Source organism: Corythoichthys intestinalis, chromosome 12 (genome assembly GCF_030265065.1).
Source record: "Corythoichthys intestinalis isolate RoL2023-P3 chromosome 12, ASM3026506v1, whole genome shotgun sequence".
Lineage (NCBI taxonomy): Eukaryota > Metazoa > Chordata > Actinopteri > Syngnathiformes > Syngnathidae > Corythoichthys > Corythoichthys intestinalis.
Window position 1 is genome coordinate 50,152,752 of NC_080406.1, and position 20,488 is coordinate 50,173,239.

At 37.9% G+C, this 20,488-nt stretch overlaps 1 protein-coding gene across 7 annotated transcripts in view; it reads right to left on the reverse strand.

The window, feature by feature from the left end:
- wdr4 (WD repeat domain 4) overlaps window positions 1–20,418 on the reverse strand; it is a 36,858-nt gene extending 16,440 nt beyond the window's left edge. For 6 of the 7 annotated variants that reach the window (XR_009066325.1, XM_057852374.1, XM_057852373.1 and 3 more), the window contains exons 1-8: window positions 20,249–20,418; window positions 18,282–18,350; window positions 17,990–18,115; window positions 13,246–13,402; window positions 12,706–12,818; window positions 12,573–12,633; window positions 9,740–9,844; window positions 4,735–4,799 (exon numbers count right to left, since the gene is read on the reverse strand). Coding sequence is in view for 6 of the 7 variants with exons in the window: in XM_057852374.1 (XP_057708357.1) it covers window positions 4,735–4,799; window positions 9,740–9,844; window positions 12,573–12,633; window positions 12,706–12,818; window positions 13,246–13,402; window positions 17,990–18,115; window positions 18,282–18,350; window positions 20,249–20,331 (779 nt within the window). In the remaining variant the exon portion in view is untranslated. Of the gene's footprint in view, window positions 1–4,734; window positions 4,800–9,739; window positions 9,845–12,572; window positions 12,634–12,705; window positions 12,819–13,245; window positions 13,403–17,989; window positions 18,116–18,281; window positions 18,351–20,248 lie in introns of those variants that run through there. The other variant, XM_057852377.1, reaches the window with a different exon arrangement.
- Window positions 20,419–20,488: the final 70 nt, after the last annotated feature.

Below are 20,488 nucleotides of genomic sequence, written 5' to 3' on the forward strand. Positions count from 1 at the left end.
TATATATATATATATATATATATATATATATATATATATATATATATATATATACATACATATATATACTAGAGGTGTGCAAAATTTCCGATTCTTAGGTTATTCGCGATTCGGCCGTGGAAGATTCGAGAACGACTCACAAACATCCAACTTCCGATTATTGAAATATGCCAAGTAAAGCGGAAGTACAACACACTCAGCGCGCCGCGCGGTCTTCGGGGCGCAACGAGGAAGAACGCAGCGAGAGTAGCTAAACATCATGCTTCTCATTACCCGGCCCCTCGGGTAATGCCAATGCTCAACTCACGGCTCTAGCTCCACTCATGCCACGAGCTAAAAAAACACAACAACATACCTGACTGCTGCCGAAAAGCTGCTACAAAGTATGTCATCCACATAATGTAGTGGTAGATATCATTTATATAGGACTAGATGCACCATTGATTCGGTAGCGTGAGCAGCACATCTACAAAAAGCTAGATGCGGCCGTTCGTAAACGGCCGCCATCTTAAAGCAGTACACTTCCCTGCTAGGCTGTTGTAGCGAACCTTCCAAGCAAACCTAATTAACTTTTTATCTAAAATACTCCTAAATCGGTGAAATATTGACTTGAATCTATCTTAAAAATAGTTTTAAAACTTTCACATGTCAAAAGTAGACAAAAGGGAAATTATGGAATAACGGGAGCAATTTTAACAACTTTAACAGTTGATTCACAACATTAAATTAATTGAATGTAGTTTAAAGCTGCTGTTATAGAAAGGGGACTGGAGTTTTTTTATTTACTGTTATTTTTGTATATTTGGTTACTGCTATATGTTAACTTGATACTGAAATAGTAGTTTGGTTTAGCCTGAGAGGATTTTTGAACAATTTTGGAACTAATGTACAAAACATTTAATAAAAAAAATTAAAAAAAATAAAAAAATAAAAATAAAAAATAAAAAAGGGAGGGGGGGTGCATCAATAATCGTTTTATAATCGAATCGGAGCCTCTGAATCGTCATCGTAATCGAATCGTTAGGTGCCCAAAGATTCCCAGCTCTAATATATACATACGTATATATATATATACATATACATATACATGCTCTCCGCACAGCCTCTCCCGGCTCTTTGTTCCTCCCTGCGGCACTATTGCCTATTAAAGTTAACAATGTTGACAGATGGTTGTGCTTGATCTTACGAAAGAAGCGGACTTCATACCCGCCACATATGTCAATCATCGTTTAACTTCAGCCGAACATGTTGTGTCGTGGCAATAAAGGCCAGAAATGATCATGGGGAGTTTGTCTTTTTTACATGTCACTCCAGGGTTCACAGCCAACGTAGGTAAACAGAAACATTAAATAAAGTGAACCATTTTCCTACTACAGTATTTTATCCTTGTTCAAAATGATTTGGTTGGACAGTTACGTTTAAAACTGATCATAATTATTACATTTGAAGTGCTTAAAAAACATTTATTAAAACATATACTGTGTATATACATATATATATATATATATATATACATATATATATACATATATACACACACATATATGTATATACATATACATATATATATATACATATATATACACACACATTTTCTAAATCATACTTTGGGGGGAAAAAAGTGAAAAAACATGTCTTTATATGTACAGTGGGGAGAACAAGTATTTGATAGACTGCCGATTTTGCTGGTTTTCCCCCTTGCAAAGCATGTAGAGGTCTGTAATTTGTATCATAAGTTCTCTTCAACTGTGAGGGACGGAATCTAATAAAAAATTTAAAAAAAAAAAGAAAATCATGTATGATTTTTAAATAATAAATTTGCATTTAATTGCATGAAATAAGTATTTGATACATCACAAAAATTGAACCTAATATTTGGTACAGAAACCTTTGTTTGCTATTACAGATACCAAACGTTTCCTGTAGTCCTTGACAAGGTTTGCACACACTGCAGCAGGGATTTTGGCCGACTCCTCCATGCAGATCTTCTCCAGAGCCTTCAGGTTTCGGGGCTGCTGCCGGGCAACACGGACTTTCAGCTCCCTCCATAGATTTTCTATCGGGTTCAGATCTGGTGACTAGCTAGGCCACTCCAGGACCTTAAGATGCTCTTACGGAGCCACTCTTTAGTTGCCTTGGCTGTGTGCTTTGGGTCGTTGTCATGCTGGAACACCCAGCCACGACCCATCTTCAGGGCTCTCACTGAAGGAAGGAGGTTGTCAGCCAAGATCTGGCGATACATAGCCCCATCCATCCTCCCCTCAATACGGTGCAGTCGTCCTGTACCCTTGGCAGAGAAGCAGCCCCAAAAAATGATGTTTCCTCCTCCATGTTTCACGATTGGGATGGTGTTCTTGGGGTTGTACTCATCCTTCTTTTTCCTCCAAACACGACGAGCCGAGTTTAGACCAAAAAGTTCAATTTTGGTCTCGTCCGACCACATGACCTTCTCCCATTGCTCCTCTGGATCATCCAGATGGTCAGTGGCAAACTTCAGACGTGTCTGGACATGCACTGGCATCAGCAGCGTGCGCTGTAGGATTTTAATCCATGACGGCGTAATGTGTTTCCGATGGTTTTCTTCGAGACTGTGGTTCCAGCTCTCTTCAGGTCATTGACCAGGTCCTGCCGTGTAGTTCTGGGCTGATCCCTCACCTTCCTCATGATCAGTCATGCCCCACCAGGTGAGATCTTGCATGGAGCCCCAGAACGAGGCAGATTGACCGTCAACTTGAACTTCTTCCATTTTCTAATAATCGCTCCAACAGTTGCTACCTTCTCACCAAGCTGCTTGCTTATTTTCCTGTAGCCCTACCCAGCCTTGTGCAGATCTATTATTTCATCCCTGATGTCCTTACACAGCTCTTTGGTCTTGGCCATTGGGGAGAGGATGGAGTTTGTTTGTTTGAGCATGTGAACAGGTGTCTTTTATACAGGTAACAAGTTCAAACAGGTGCAGTTACTTCCGGTAATGAGTGGGGAACAGGAGGGGTTCTTAAAAAAGAAAAAAAATCATACAATGTGATTTTCTGGATTTTTGTATTAGATTCCGTCCCTCACAGTTGAAGAGAACTTATAATACAAATTACAGACCTCTACATGGCCTGCAAGTGGGAAAGCCAGCAAAATCGGCAGTGTATCAAAAACTTGTTCTCCCCACTGTATCTCTTTCCAATCCTAAATCTGAATAAATAAATAAACTGAACCTACATTAAAAAATTAAATAAATAAATACTAAATAAAAAAATGGCGGGGGGCACTACTTTGCGGTTTTTCCACTAATCCCCATTAACCGTGAAAAACGAGGGATCATTGTACACGGTGATCACAGTGAGTCATCCAGTCAGCTATTCAAGTCATCCAGTGAAAATGTATTATATATATATATATATATATATATATATATATATATATATATTAGGGCTGTCAAAATTATCGCGTTAACGGGCGTTAATTAATTTTTCTTATTGATCACCTTAAAATATTTGACGCAATTAACGCATGCAATGAATGACCCGCTGGCATATTGCCTCAAACATTACAATGAGGCCGTTTATGGACATTAAGAGTGAAGAGAATGCCACCGGCCGCTTGAGGGCAGCGCCGTTCCATACTCATGTCTTCTAAACGTGGGAGAATTAGTAGGTGTGAGGCGTTTATGCTGTATTCACAATGCAATGCAAAGTGCTATTTGTGCTCCACACATATTTCGGCAAGTTTTCTGTCTTTTAGTGGCAATTATGTGTCTCTTCTTTTATTTTGGGTAAGATATGTACAGATACAGTGGAAAGAACAAGTATTTGATACACTGCCAATGGGAAAACCCATTTGCAGCCACTGTATATGTTATACAGTAAAGGCGAGTGGACACAGGCGTTCTTTGGACCGCGCCGTTTATTGGCATAAGCTTCTCCTTCACAACAAACATAAGTATGGTTTGGTGAAAGCACAACAAAAATTATATTCCTATCTCTCAAAAAATAATAATAATAATGTTCTCGAAAAAGGAAAGCACTTCAGTCTATAGTAATGAGGCCCTATTCTGACACACAGTTAAACAATTTAGCTATGCAAAATACACGTAAAACTTTTCCCTCTATTTTTATTATTGTTATTTTTATTCTTCTTCTTATTACATTAACTCTACTTTTGATTGAAAATTTTACAAATTTTACTAAAACGAAAACATGAAGAGGGGTTTTAATATAAATTTACTATAACCTGTAACTAAAACATTTATCGTTTAAGAACTACAAGTCTTTCTATCCGTGGATCACTTTAACAGAAAGAATGTTAATAATGCCATTTGTGGATTTATTGTTACAATAAACAAATACAGTACTGATGTACAGTATGTTGTATATATATATCCGTCGTGTGTCTTATCTTTCCATTCCAACAATAATTTACATAAAAATATGGCATATTTTAGATATGGTTTGAATTGCGATTAATTGCGATTAATTACGATTAATTAATTTTTAAGCTGTAATTAACTCGATTAAAAATTTTATTTGTTTGACAGCCCTAATATATATATTTAATATCGCAATATAATATCGCAAATCCCCAAAAAATCGCAACAATAGTTTTTTCAAAGATGGTTCAGGCCTAGTGCACGGAGAAGAGGCACATTAGTGTAGCCGATTTTCTGTATTGTCTAATTACATGTTTAAGGCTTAGTCCTAGTGTAGACTTAGTCTAAGACTTTTACTTAAAGGGAAGTGTACTCACCTGTCACACTGCACAGCGATGTGACACCCATCAGGGGAGCTGGTTATATTGCATACCGTTACTTTCTGTGAACAATATAAACATAGTAGTTTAGAATCTAAAGTGGCACTTGCCAGTATCCATCCATTATTCATCTTCTACTTCTGTTGGTGATGCAATCAATCAAATTGATTACCGTATTTTTTGGACTATACGTCGCACCAGAGTATAAGTTGTACCAGCCCAAAAATGCGCAATGAAAACGAAAAAAACATATAAGTCGCAACAATGTCGCATTTTTGGGGGGAATTTTTTTTGATAGAATCCAGCACCAAGAACAGACATGTCATCTTAAAAGGCGATTTAAAATACAATAGAGAACAACAGGTTGAATAAATGTACGGTATGCTAACATTACATTTACAGATGTCCCGATCCGATATTTGGATCGGATCGAGCCATTATCTCACGTGGGTAAAGACGCACCATCCAACACGCGATTCGGCCGTGGAAGATTCGAGAACGATTCACAAACATCCAAATTCCGATTATTGAAATATGTCAAGTAAAGCGGAACTAATACACAGAGCGGTCTTCGGGACTCAATGAGAAACTGACCGCATTGCGTCCCGAAAGTAGATATAACTTGTCTTAGACCCGGGTAATGCCAATGCTCAACTCACGGCTTTAACTCAACTCATGCCGCTGGATAAAAAACACAAGAATACCTGACTGATGCTGACAGCTGCTACAAACTACGTCAACGTCGTTTTACTGGATATAATAGATATCATATGTATATAGAACCAGATGCTACACGACAGACTCGACTGCGTTAGCAACATTGAAGTGTTGAAAACCAGATGCGTTAGTAAACCGCCGCTATCTTAAAGCAGAAGACTTCCCTAGTAGGCTGTTGTGAACCTTCCAAGCGAACCTAATTAACTTTTCATCTAAAATACTCGGCAAAATCTTGACTTGAATCTATATTCAAAACAGTTTTAAAACTTTCACATGTCGAAAGTAGACAGAAGGGAAATTATGGAATAACGGGAGCAATTTTAACAACTTTAACAGTTGATTTGCAAAATTAAAAAATGAATTGAATGTAGTTTAAAGCTGCTGATACAGAATGGGGACTTGAGTATTTTATTTACGGTTTAATAATGTTAACTTGATACTAAAATAGTCGTTTATTTAAACCTGATAGGCTTTTTATGCAAATTTTTGTAACTAATGCACGAAACATTAAAAGCATCTAATAGCTTGGGGGATTTTCCACTGAGGTTGTTGGTGTGTTTTGCTTTTTAAGACAGTTTACAATATTAATTGCACGTTTTACTGACTTTGCCATTTCTGTTTGTTATTTATAATGTTTTGTGTTTGTCACTGAATAAACAGGTCAGTTCCTTGTTACCAACTGTTGTGTGTTATTCAAACTCACCTAATTCAGCTGGCTAGTTGTTATCAAGAGTACTAAAACCTTTTTCAACATGAGTCCGACAACTAAGTAAGGAGGCTAAATAACTTTAAACTTTAACACATGCTCACATAGGCCGGTATCGGTATCGGCCAGTATTGGTATCGGATCAGAAGTGCAAAACAATATTGGTATCGGATCGGCAGTGCAAAAACCTGGATCGGGACATCCCTAGTACATACTGTATACCATTTGCATCCACTACTGAGAGCCATGGTTGCCCAACTTCCCAACATACATTTGGGCGGAACAGTTAAGTCGCTACAGTATCATTTAGTAAAAGCACAACAAAAATAATATTCCTATCTCTCAAAAAAAAAAAAAAAAAGCGCTCAATGCAAAGACAACTGGCATTCCCAATCAAAATAGCTATGCAAAATACACATAAATCTTACTCAGACTTTGCGTTGGCTAGATCTCTAATCAATTTAAAACTCACCATCGACACCTTGTAGTGCATTTCAATCACTACCTTATGTAGTTAAATACACTGTGGAAGAACTGCAGGGAGCCCATGTGACGTCCCGCTCGGGGACGTCAACAATGGCGAGCTATTAGTTTATTTTTTGATTGAAAATTTTACAAATTTTATTAAAACGAAAACATTAAGTTTTAATATAAAACTACTATAACTTGTACTCAAATTTATCTTTTGAGAACTACAAGTCTTTCTATCCATGGATCCCTTTAACAGAAAGAATGTTAATAATGTTAATGCCATCTTGTGGATTTATTGTTATAATAAAAAAATACAGTACTTATGTACAGTATGTTGAATGTTTATGTCCGTCTTGTGTGTTATCTTTCCATTCCAATAATAATTTACAGAAAAATATGGCATATTTTAGAGATGGTTTGAATTGCGATTAATTACGATTAATTAATTTTTAAACTGTGATTAACTCGATTAAAAATTTTAATCATTTGATAGCCCTTGCTGCGATTGGCTGGCAACCAGTTCAGGGTGTCCCCTGCCTACTGCCCGTTGTTAGCTGGGATAGGCTCCAGCACCTCCGCGACCCTCGTGAGGAATAAGCAGCATGGAAAACGAATGAATGAATGAATGATAGCCCTTGTATAAATATATGAGTATGAGTCACTCCAGAGTATAAGATGCACCCTCTGCCAAACTATGAAAATAAACTGCGACTTATAGTCCGAAAAATACGGTACTTGAAAGTTGAAGTTGCAATGGATGTACGAATAGGGTTCAATGACAACACTTTAAAGGGTATGTAGCGGCAAAGGGGGTGTGAGACATCAATAGAACCGTTATGTGCCAAGATAACAAATATTGATAAAGTTAACAAAAAAAATCAATCACATTAATGAGCAATTATCGAAAATAGATCGAAAATGACGAACATTCCCGAAAGTGTTCCGGAAACAGTCGAATGGGGCGGGGACGTCACGACAAGTGATTGACAGTCGAGGCGGAGCCAGGTGCCATTGTTTTTTAACGACGAGAGAGTAGCGTTGGGGTTTGTTTGACGAAAACATAACAAAAATGGTTCAAAACTGCTGTGCTATGTGGTGTACAAATCGTTATTTATCGGAATATAGTATCCACGAGTTCCCGAACGCGAAAAAAAAAGCTGGACTACGTAGACAATGGGTAAAGTTCGTCCGTGCAAAGAGGGCTAATTTTCTAGACACAGCCTCCGGCACGCTTTTCTGTGGTGCGCATTTTCCACCTGAAAGCTTCTCGAACAATGGACAAGTGAAATCGGATTTTGCTAAAAGATTGCTGCTCAAAGGAGATGCGGTACCGACCATACACGCGCAGCTACCTAAATGTCCCGAGATATCAAGAAAGAGGACGATGAGTGGCAAAGGAGGCTAAGGCTAAGCAAAGGGGGGGAGCAGCCAAGCTTGAAATGGCCAGAGTGAGTACTCTTTTATAATAAAAAAATGTTAGCGTTGGATACAGGACTGGACACATGTATAAATTATCGTTCGTAAAATATATAGAACAAATCCTCTGATCCCATTCATATTTGTGTCTGTTGGCAGAGCAAAAAGCTATGATAGTGCAATAAATGATAATTATTCTATGCATTCCTTTATTTTGCAGTCACGGTGTATCAGCTTCACAAAAAGAAATGCAAAACAAATCATTGGTGTTTCCCCACACGATCTGCTGTTGATGTTTCATCAGTGTCATTGCTCCCCTCAATGACCGTTTCATTACGCTGCATTGGCGTTCGTTTGGGCTCAAATTGGTAACCTAAAACACCGATTAAAGCTTCGTAACTCTCCTCGTCACCATTAGATGAACATTCGTTACGTCCTTCTACGTCGGATTCGTCGCTGAAACTAGAAACGAAATTGTCTGACATCATCGCCGCCATTCAGTATTAAAGCACTGAGCCTTTTTCTTGTTGAAGAAACACCCCTCACTGTCAATTCTGAATTCTCTTTTATTGACAACGAGGGGTGTTTCTTCATGAGGGAACCTGGAATATGTGCAGGACGAACACAATGCATCAGCATAAACAGCTCAAAACACCCCTAATTCTCCCCTCACTAGAAGGAATTATATTGATGCAGACAGGCGCTGCCCCCCTAGTGGCCGGTGGCACTCTCTTCACTTGTCGTGACGTCACGCACACAATCTGCCAGATCTCGGCCGCCAGTCGTTTTAGCTTGACAATCGAGCCAAATTTCTCTCATTTTCTTGTGTGTAATTACACGAAGTGGCATGATATGAATACAAAAGGCATGCGTTTATGGATAAATGATGGAATATTAACATTTTCCCAGGGCATGACATACCCTTTAATCAGTTTTTGGCCCACTATAATTTAGCATTTATATGCTATTGCTAGGCAGTTTAATTCGCAAATATAACATTAGGTTTCATTGTAATGCTAATGATACCAAACTTAATGGCCTTTTCCTCATTCAATGTGTATGTGGGAGGGGCCAATTCATAAACGCTTTTTCAATAAGGCATTCCAAGCTTTGGAACACTCGAAAAGTAGCTCTCACACCTGACGCCGAAACTAATAAAGCCGTTTTAGAAATTGGCCAATATTTTTGCTAGTTATTTAAATTTGATCTGTAAATCAACTTGGCCTGAAAATACTAAACCTTTGCAATATATTGTTTTCGGGTCAAGAGTGACCAGTTTTCAAGTTTGGGTATGTCAAAAGGAGCATTGGTTTTTGCATACAAAAATTTGAAAACGGGTCAGTTCTGACCCCAACACAATACGAAGCTTAAAATAATAAATGAAAAGATAATAAAGAATGAAGAATAAATGTATTCGTACAATAACTTGGCTTGCTGGAGTCATCGCTCTGGCAATGTCCGTCTTTTGCTGTCATATTGCGCTTTGCCCAACCCAAAGACGAAAAGTAAAATTGTATAACTCAATCATAAAATTACTAGAGTTGATGGCATTAGATGTGCAATCCATTTAGACTGGGAAGGGCTGGCAGCTGAAATGTGATGATTCACTTCAACTATATTTTTCAATTATAAAGAACTGTGGCTGAGTCATTTGTCCCTAAACACCCTAGTTTTGACAGAGAAGATAGTTACCATCTCATTGTCCAATTTTGGGACAAGTGTTTCTTCAAGGTTGTTCAAGTCCCAACTTTCGAGCTTCTGACCAGTTTCATACTCCCACAGCTTCACCGTGCCATCCTTCAAATTACAAAAAGAAAGAAAAACATATTACTCCACCTGTGGACTTTCTTTAACATATCGAAAGTATGTTATTGTGAACCTTTGGGAAACACCCTTTCTCAACAGATTGGTAATAAAAATGTGGTTAAAACGACAGTCATCGACTTTACTATCAATTGATGAGAAAGCTCCTACAGACACTGCGCCGCAGCTTCCCGTAGGGGGCCGGACCAGGCAGAGCATCTTGGCAGCTTTCACTGGGATAAACTCAAACAAACGCTGTGTTCTAACGCCGGATTTAGGTGGAAACAGGACAAAAAATTTAATGCATACAAGCAGGCAGGAATGTCTCAAGAGTGATTTGGTCGAGGATTCAAGGTAATTAATACATAAAATCGTACAATGCATGCACTTTGAAACGTGAAAATAATGAAATGATTGGAAAAAAAATTTGTGGAACTTTAACTTGAAATATTTACAAAAAATGAATGATAGCTGCCCGTTTTTTTTTTTTTGCTTTTAACCAACAATCTAGACTGTTTTGCATTCATATCTATATAAATTCCGGGACTTACACATTTATTTACAAGAATTTTCAACTTAAAAAGCTCTTTGTTTCATGACGGCCGCCATGTTAGTTTTTGTATCGATACATAATTGCGTAACTTTTCATTCATTTTCGGCCAACTGCCCATTTTTGGGCAAAAAAATAGTAATTTAGACATTTCAGCATCCATACAAAAAAAAAATCGGCTTTTACGTGTTTTATTTTACGTCACATTTCAATCTCAAAACGAAGAGGGCTAGATAGCCGGCAAGACGTGCTGAGGAAATAGTGACATTGGAATTCAACCTAAATAAGTTCTTGTAAATAATAAAATGCAAAATGTGCTTTTGTTGAGTACAACTAAGATGATTCTGCTTGCTTTCCTCAAGTATTAAGTTTCTGATGTGAAAATTGAGTGATTTATTAGCTGTTGAAAACTGTTCAAGTTGAAGTTGCACTAAATAAAAAAAAATTAAGTCGCTATTTTGGGCAAAAACATATGTTAAATATTGCTACTAATCCTGAAAATATAGGTGATTATTTATGCGTTTGGAGATTTTTGTGCATCTAGCGTAAAATCTGAGCATTTTGCAGCCAATTTAGGTTTTCTTCTACATACATAAAAATAATTAATCGGGATTTTATTAGGAAACGACTTTGAATTTTTTGATGCAGCTGCTCATTGAGACTCCTATATGCCAAAGGGAGATGCCTGTTTTGGTTTAAGGTCGCTAGCAGCTTTGATTTTTGTATGAAAGCAGAAGTCAGTAAAAACATTTTGTTCAACAATTATTAAATGTATTTTGAAAGGGGGAATGGAAACTAATTGCAAAATCAGTGTTTTAAAAAGTAACAAGCTGCAATCATGGTATTTTTGAATGCACATTTCACACAGTAAATTTGTTACTGCACTTAAAAACCTTTTAAAAGTTTGCGGACTCTATAGCTCTTTTCAGACAAATGCTGAACTCTGTTTAAATCCCGGGATTTAAAAGGGTAGCCCTCATGTCTAAAAGCAATTTCCCGGGGCGCGTCCTAGTATAATGTTCGGGATTTACCCGGGACGCGTCATGTGTGAAAGACGCCGTTTAATTTCCGTGTCACAGCGCGAAGGCTGATGACATAGATGTCATGGCAGGCCGATTGTCATTTCCTCTTTCATCGCAGTAAGACAAAAAGCGGTAAACAAACATTGCAATTATCAATACAGCTAACTGGAAATTGCCAAATTAAACTGGAAACATAACAAAATTAAATTGCAACTGGATCTCAGAGCAAAGGAAGAGACAAGCGAAAGTGTCCAACCAGGGTAATAGCGTTCCGCACATAGCACGTCACCTTTGCTCAATAATATTCTTGACGTTAGCAACTGTTGCTGGGGGGGTGAAATTCACGTTTGTCTCTCATGCTAGATGCAAGTAAATAGTGTACGAACGAGAGGTTTACTGAGCTAAACCTACCAATCCTGTCCGAAAATTATCCCAGGTGCCAAATTCACGGGTAAAAGATGTGGAAGAACGTACAAATGTTCAGTTAAAGAGATGGCTTGAGTGTCGAGGGCTGAAAAAGACGGGAAAAAGAGCCGATCTGATCCAGAGGTAGCTTTTTTATCGTCACCTTTTTCTTGTGTGCATTGCCTTATATGTGGACGGTCTTAATATCTAGAGTCGCTTCTACAAGTTCCACAGCAGCAGTGTTTACGCGACATGTTCTTTTTTGAAAGATTACCGGCAGAAAACAAGCAGTACTAGCATGGGTTGTATGTGAGCGCGCTTCTATGTTGACCTTTCTGGTTTACGATGGTGACGTCACGCAGCCTTGCGATCTAAAAATAACATTCGTGCGGCACACTATTCCTACAACATTTCCCCATGTCTGAAAGCCATGACACGGGTAAATCCCGCGTCACCTGACACGGGAATTTAGCGGCTTTAGAGGTCCCTTTTTTTCTTTCGTTTTTCTATTTCCATTGGAAAATTAAATAAACATCTCAGAGGAGATCAATGCTGTTTTAACATGTAATCACAGGTCTATTTTTTTTTCTATGTGTGATCATTAATATCTAATTTCCTTTTTATTACACAATGGTATGGTTTATTTGGGAAGCCATTCAAAACCAAGTATTTAAAAAGAAATAAAACAGCAATTCTTGAAACTGATGTTCTTTTAATTTTTGTATTAACAGTGATGCAAACATACCCCTGATCCTGACAGCAACCAGTGCATATCGCCTGAAGGAACCAACAGTGAACTGACAAACCTGAGAGAGAGTAACAATGAATCCAAAGTATTTTGTGTTCTCCCCAAAAATGATAACTGCAACAATACTTACTGTTTGTGTCCGAGGCAGAAGGACTGTATGTTGTACGGAGAACGAAGGTGGCTCACTCGTATTTTTTCATCCCGGTCAGCAGTGATGATATACTTATCGTTAATTGACATAGTCTAAAAGAAAGAGCGGGAATACATATCATAAATATTATTCAGAAAGGCAGGCTCATCTAACTAAGGATTTATCACCACCTGGCTTGGGGGCAGCATGTGGCTCTTTCATCACTCTCCATTGAGTAACACCGACTCATATTACTTTTATAGGAAAAGCTGGAAGACAGCCTCTGTCACCATTTTTCCCGTAATAATTAAATGATGAATTTTTTTCAAATGGTATTAAAAAATCAATTATAAAGACTCACACACAGCCATAACTATTGAAATTGTGCAATAACAAGAATTTTCTTAGCGGTTTGCTTCTGCAAAGTCGCAACCAAGGGCGTATCAAAAGGGAAGGATTCCGGCAGAGGGCATATGAGTCGGAGGAAAAAAGTAGTTGAGACTTGTTGACTTTATTATGCAACTAGTCAGGTGCCCTTACCACAGCTAGAACCATGGATAGGTGACCCATCTTAAGTGCGCCTTCTTTGTCCCGTTGCTTCACCGAGAAGGAATACACATCGCCCGATTTATCAGCCACAAGAATCTCGTCTTCCGCCTTTGTAAACACCAAGGATGTGCCCCTCCTCACCAACCACCTATAAAATTGAATAATTTCGTAAAGTATTGCCAACTGTGGAAGATACACTCACCCGCCATTTTTCTTAGGCATGCCTATCCAATTGCTCGACAATGCAAATTTCTAATTAGCCAATCACATGGCAGACACTAATGTCACTTAAATTCCCTTCTACCCCCATTCTGATCTATTATCTGGTTTGAACAGCAACAGTCATGACCGTGTCTACTACAGGTCAACCGATATGGGATTTTCAAATGCCGATGCCAATACCAATATCAAAAAAAAAATTCCGCCAATATCCAAAGACGAGTTTGTAAACCGGTATACTTTTTTTTTAAAGCACGTAGATTATGAAAGGCATTTTTTTAAATTGCTTCAACAGTTTAAATTTAAAATGATGACCTGAGACTTAAAGGATTAATTCTCTATCGTGCTACCAAACGAACGAACGCAGCATTCTTTTTATGATTATACACACTCAGCAAAAACAGTACATTATGTTGAAATAATTAAACCCAACAGGACATCACAACGAGATGTAAACAAGTGAGAGTTTAACAGGATGCTCGCCATGCTAAAGCTTAGGCTAACACGCATACTCCGCTAACGCTACGATTACATTTAGAGCCTTAAAAGGCTAAAGCAACATCTCTCATTCAAGATGTTTTTTTACTACCAAACGAACGAACGCAGCATTCTTTTTATGATTATACACACTCAGCAAAAACAGTACATTATGTTGAAATAATTAAACCCAACAGGACATCACAACGAGATGTAAACAAGTGAGAGTTTAACAGGATGCTCGCCATGCTAAAGCTTAGGCTAACACGCATACTCCGCTAACGCTACGATTACATTTAGAGCCTTAAAAGGCTAAAGCAACATCTCTCATTCAAGATGTTTTTTTATTTTATTTTTTTACAATATTTACAAACCAGGCAAGCCAGAAGCTTCCGAAAGCAGCCTGCCTTCAAGCTGCTGCAGGGTCCTTCCGGGATTCTACAGTCAGTCAGCGGCGGCCACAGACATCTGCCCACACAGATGCCTGATAAAGATCCTTTTTTAATCGGCTAATTTTTTTGTTAATCGGCCAATGCTGGAAAGAAAAAAGTCCAGATTTTGGCCAGCCGATATATCGGTCATCCTCTAATGTCTATCAGGGTTTCCTCTACATATTAATTATTGTGGCGCACCGCCACACCAAAATCAAAGCCGCCACGAAGTGCAAAAGAGAGGTTTTTTAAAAAAAAATAATAATAATAATTTTACGGCCATTTCAAACTGGCGGCAGCCTAGTGTGAAGGGTTCAGCGGCAACCTATTCATTGTGTATTGTAATGTCCTTAAATCTGCGAGGCCCCCTTAAGAGACATTCAGACGAGGAGCTGTGACGTAGAGGGAAGCGAGATAGCGGTCGCATGTCACGGAAACCCGCTGTTATTTTGTTATTGTTTTTCTTTATTATTGTTGCCACAATAAAGTGGGTAAGCCAATACAGACTCCTGTCCTTCTTCCCCCCATCCGGGGAATTACAGTATTTTGGATCGGACTTTTCGGCGAAAGTAAGCAGTGGACGGCAGTCTTGGACGGAACGGCAAGTTTGAATGAAATTGCGCCAAGAGCCAGGGAGAGCGCCGCCGCGCTAATATCAACAACGCGTTCAATAGCAGAGGGGCAGGCGTACTTATTATATCTGCTACCAGGCTGTTTCGGCGGACGGATATACGCAATCACGGCTGACGAAACCTTGATAAATGCGCTCTTTTTATACAAGTTTCGCGAGCTCTGGGACACTCGAAAAATTACTCTTACTTCTCCTTGCTGAGCTAATTGGTACCTCAATGTAAGTTTGTGTGGAAATGGAGTTCACGAACAACAACAACAAAAAAATATTCACCTTCTCACCGAAACTAGTAAATCTCTTTACACGGCAAGTAGAATTTCCCCCTACTCCTTGAAATGGATCCATTACAAGGGCGTAGGTTTGGTCTCAATATTGGTAGGGACGATATAACATCATAACCTTCATGTACACTTTTTGCTGGGGACGGACATTACCGTAATAAAACCCAACAGATTGGGTGAACGGGGGTCAAGGCTAAATTTCTCGCCACCACTTTGAACCTAATTAATTGATAAGCTAAATGATCAATGCAAAAAAAATATCTGTATTGACGTACCAACTTTCACACTGCAAATTTAGAACGTTTTAATACGATGATTTTTATGAAATCTAGTCGAATAATTTTCTCCATCTTGTTTTGAGTGTTAAAGACTAGTTAACAGATTAACGGGTCAGATTATTCATTTTACTTTAGGTAAATATTACCATTTGTTCTTATTAAGCCTATACATCTAGGTTGGTTATTTTTCACCAAAATCAAGGGGAAAAATGCTTTCAAATAATGCTTTGAAGAATATCACTTGCTGAATTAAAGGGTATGACAACACCTGGGGAAATGCTAATATTCCATCATTTATCCATAAACGCATGCCTTTTGGATTCATATCATGCCACTTCGTGTAATTACACACATCGCAACACCAAGAAAATGATAGAAATTTGGATCGATTGTCAAGCTAAAAGGACCCGCCCAAGAGATCCCGGAAATCTAGCATATTGTGTGCTTGACGTCACTACAAGGAAACAACCGGCTCAGTGCTTAGTACTGAATGGCGGCGATGATAGCGGACAATTTTGTTTCTAGTTGCAGCGACGAATCCGACGTCACGAACATTCTTCTAATGGTGACGAGGAGAGTTATGAACCTTTCTTTGGTGTTTTGGGTTATCAATTTGAGCCCAAACGAAAGCCAATGCAGCCTAATGAAAGGATCATTTAGAGCAATCACACTGATGAAACACCGGCAACAGATCGTGTGGGAAACACCGAATGGTTTGTTTTGCATTTCTTTTTGTGAAGCTGATACACCGTGACCGCAAAATAATGTAATGTATAGAATAATTATCATTTATTGTGCTATCATAGGTTTTCGCTCTGCCAACAGACACAAATATGAATGGGATTCGAGGATTTGTTCTATATATTTTACGAGCGATAATTTATACATGTGTCCAGTCCTATATCCAATGCGTGATATTTTTTTTATTATAAAAGAGTACTCACTCTGGCCATTTCGAGCTTGGCTGCTCCGCTCCTTTGTTAGCCTGGGGTGGTCTCATCAGAGCCAGTCATCGTCCTCTTTCTTGATATCTCGGGACATTTAGGTGGCCGCGCGTGTATGGTGGGCACCGCATCTGCTTTCAGCAGCAATTTCTTAGCAAAACCTGATTTCATTTATCCACAGTTCGAATAGCTTTCAGGTGTAAAATGCGCACCACAGAAAAACCGTGCCGGAGGCTGGGTCTGCAAAATTAGCCCTCTTAGCACCGACGAACTTTACTCTTTGTCTGCGTAGTCCAGCTCTTTTTCTCGCGTTCGGGAACTCATGGGTACTACATTGCGACAAATGGCTATTTGTAGACCACATAGCATGACAGGTTTGAACCATTTTAGCGATTTTTTGATAAAACAGGAACGCAACTCTCTCGTCGATAAACAACGATTGCACCTGCCTCGACCTTTCGTTTCCTTGTTATGACGTCTCCGCCCCATTCGGCTGTTTCCGGAATACTTTCGGAAATGTTCGCAATTTTCGATCTATTTTCGATAATTGCTCATGAATGCGATTTATTTTTTTGTTAACTTTATTAATATTTGTTATCTTGCCACATAACGGTTCTATTGATATCTCACAGCCCCTTAGTGTTTTGATACCCTTTAAAACCATTCCTGACAAAAAGCTTTTTTTTTTTTTTTTTTGCTTAAAATAAGTGTGTTGAAAAATAGCTGTCTGAAAATAATATTTCAAGTAATCTGAGTAAAATTTACTTAAAGCACTGGCAGATAATTTCACTTATTTCTAGTAGATTGAAAACAAGGGAATTTAGTCATCTGCCAATCAAACGTGCGTTTGAGGGGGAAAAATGGTGTCAGTATAAGGCTGAACATCATGAAAGTAATTCACTTAATAATGGTAGGGTCAATTCTATCCTTACAAAATATGTGAAGACAATCTAAATGACCTCTATAACTGAACTCATTATAGCCATTGGTCCATTAACAGAAGTACTATTATTGTTGTGTTAATGTAGTACATATTAAGGCCAAATAAAAGGAAAAAGGACTACGAAATGTAAGTCATACTATTGCTACGAGAAAAAACAGTCGTATTATTACGTAGGGTAATGTAACTGTAATCAGCTACGCATTTTACGTACATGAACCGTAGCTGAGAGCTACGACATTAGCCTGGCTCATGAAATATCTCAAATAGATCTTTGTCATGGTTATTTTTGGAAAGCATAATGTGAAAAAAAATGTCATGATATGACGCAATTTTGCCGTGGCATGACATGGTGAGGCAGTCCGACTCCGATGCAGCCCACCACCGCAGCTTCAAAAAATCTTAGGGGAAACACTGTCTACATTGAGTTTCTGCAATGTGATTGGCTGATTAGAAATTTGCGTTATAAAGAGAGGTATGCCTGATAAAGTGGCTGGTGAGTGTATATGATATACTGTATAATATAGCATTTACCTAGTACTAACATGTTGCCAGGAATGCTCATACTGAAACAGGACCAGTCTTTTGGAGTCATCAGTTAGTGCCACCCGTTTTCCAGATGGCGAAACAGTGAAGGCCAGTATTCTGTCACTTTCAAGGCTGAGGTTGAGAATAAGAAAAAAGACAAAAATGGTTATTCCAAGAACTGTTTATCTTCTGTTGCAGATGTATTGAATTAATACTGCCGTTGTGTGATTAGGGGTATATAAAAATGACAACTTTACTCATGTTTACATGTTTAGTTTGACTTTGCTGTTCATTTTACCTATTGCCATCCACCGTTGAATCATCTTTACTTTTCTTGGCAGTGCTGCAGTCAAATACAAATGGCTCTCTGCAATACAAAATATATTTGGTTGAATTGGAACATTCCATTCATTTAGTTTATTAAGTAAATAAATGTATGATTACTGTACACAATAAATTACAGTGGACCTGTGCATGTGGGATAGGTACAGGAACCAATGGCCCATTCCAGTAACCCCTCCACCCTTGGTTTTGCATGTGCACGATAAAGATGTGTCATGTGAGTGAGTACGGGATAATTCCTTTCTTACTCAATGTGACATTAGCTTAGTATTGTTTTTAAATCGCTCATGACAACAAGCTCGATAATTCCTCTATCGATGTAAGACTATTATTGCCGTACAAAGTTTTGGGAGTTTGTCAACTGGCTCCTCCTGCCAACTCGTACGTGAGTGATGCATGCAAGACAATAGGTAATATGATCAAATACAAGACATGTAATCTCCATAGGACAAAGATAACCAAATTTGTTCGAATATCAACCAATTCATCATTCTGCTAACTTAATATAGTCTTCAAAGTTAAAACCACTTATAAATTTGAGATAATTAGATAGCTCTACATCTGAGCAAAAATATGCATGTTACAGTGCTTCTGTTTACACTGTGTAGTTTTATCTTGAAGCACTATTTGACACATTTAAGGTGCGTCACCAGAAGCAATTTTTTTACTCCAACATTTTTCCCAGCCAACAATTTTTTGAGAGGACTTATTCAAAAGGAGATAGTTTCCAAACCTGCAGCAATTCCTTATTGGAATAATTTATACGAAAATATTGAATGGAAACATACTTGGCTTTTGCCTAAAAAAATATTTACTATGAAATAAAGTAAAAGAAATCACACTCAAATTACTTCACAGGTGTTATCCTGTAAAGACGACAATGGTTAAATTTAAAATTAATATTGAGACATTATGTTCTTTTTGTGCAAATGCAGAGGAAACTATTTCCCATTTGTTTTGGGAATGTACTTACTCCCACATCTTTTGGGTTGACCTGAAGAATTATATTAATTCCAAAGTTGTGCCATCATTGAAAATTGTTTTTAGACATATTTTGTTTGGCCTATCCAACGTTGACGAACCAGAAATGGATAAAAGATATATTGTAAATCTTATTTTAATGTTGGCTAAAATTCACATTCACTGTGTAAAATATGCTAATCAAAGACCAAATTTTCGTGTTTTTGGGAAAATGTTTTCTTTATATTTGGACGATTTAAGTTCCTCTTTGAACCCCAAAGCTATAAGGACCAAAAGACTTTGCAAACAGTACGGCTTGTGTTAAAAAATGTTGTTGTTGTTGTTGTAAATCTGTTGATTGTATGTGAATTGTTCGCCCATTATTTGTAGTTGTTTTTGTGTAAATAAAGTTAAAAAAATAAATAAATAATGAAAAAACATTTTCCCCAGCCCTTTCACTATTCATAAATGAAAAACTTTGTAAAGAGATCAACAATTTGTTTGTATATTTTGTTTGGAACAAAAAAAAAACAAACAAAAAAAACAACGTAAAACATTTTTGCTATACGTCTGAATAACAACGTACATCAAGCTAGATGCACTCGTTTATGGTAGATTACAGAAAAGAAGCAAGTGAATTCAAATCTCAAGTGAAACTATTCGGAATCCGAGAAAACTTGCAAAATAAAAAATAATAGCATAATGCAGTAAAGTTGGGACGTTATCACACTCATTGTATAATTTCTCATTATAATATTATATAAAACAGAATTGTGATATAAAATTGTCCATATCACACAGCACTAGATAAGACTCCGATGAAGCAGGGGAAAAAACTAGCTTATTCCTAAATTACTTGACCTGAGGAGGCTACAGGAATTAATCATTTTTGAAGAGACTCACGTCAGGTGAGTTAGGACGGAGCATTTTTAATTTCATCACCAACATTGTAACTCTACTCACCGGTCTTCCGTCAAGTGAGCAGCTATAAATTTGGTGCCACATGCCAGCAAAAACCACTCTCCAGAAATAGCAGTGAAAGCCATGAGTGCAGTCGCTACCCATGCGTCTTCTTCTTCGTTTTTTTTCTTCTTCTGCTGCTTCTTCTTTTGTCATTGTCTGGTGGTTGGTATGAAACATTACCGCCATTTACTGGTATGGAGTGTGAATAGTAACGACTATCGCTTTTTTAAAAACACTTTA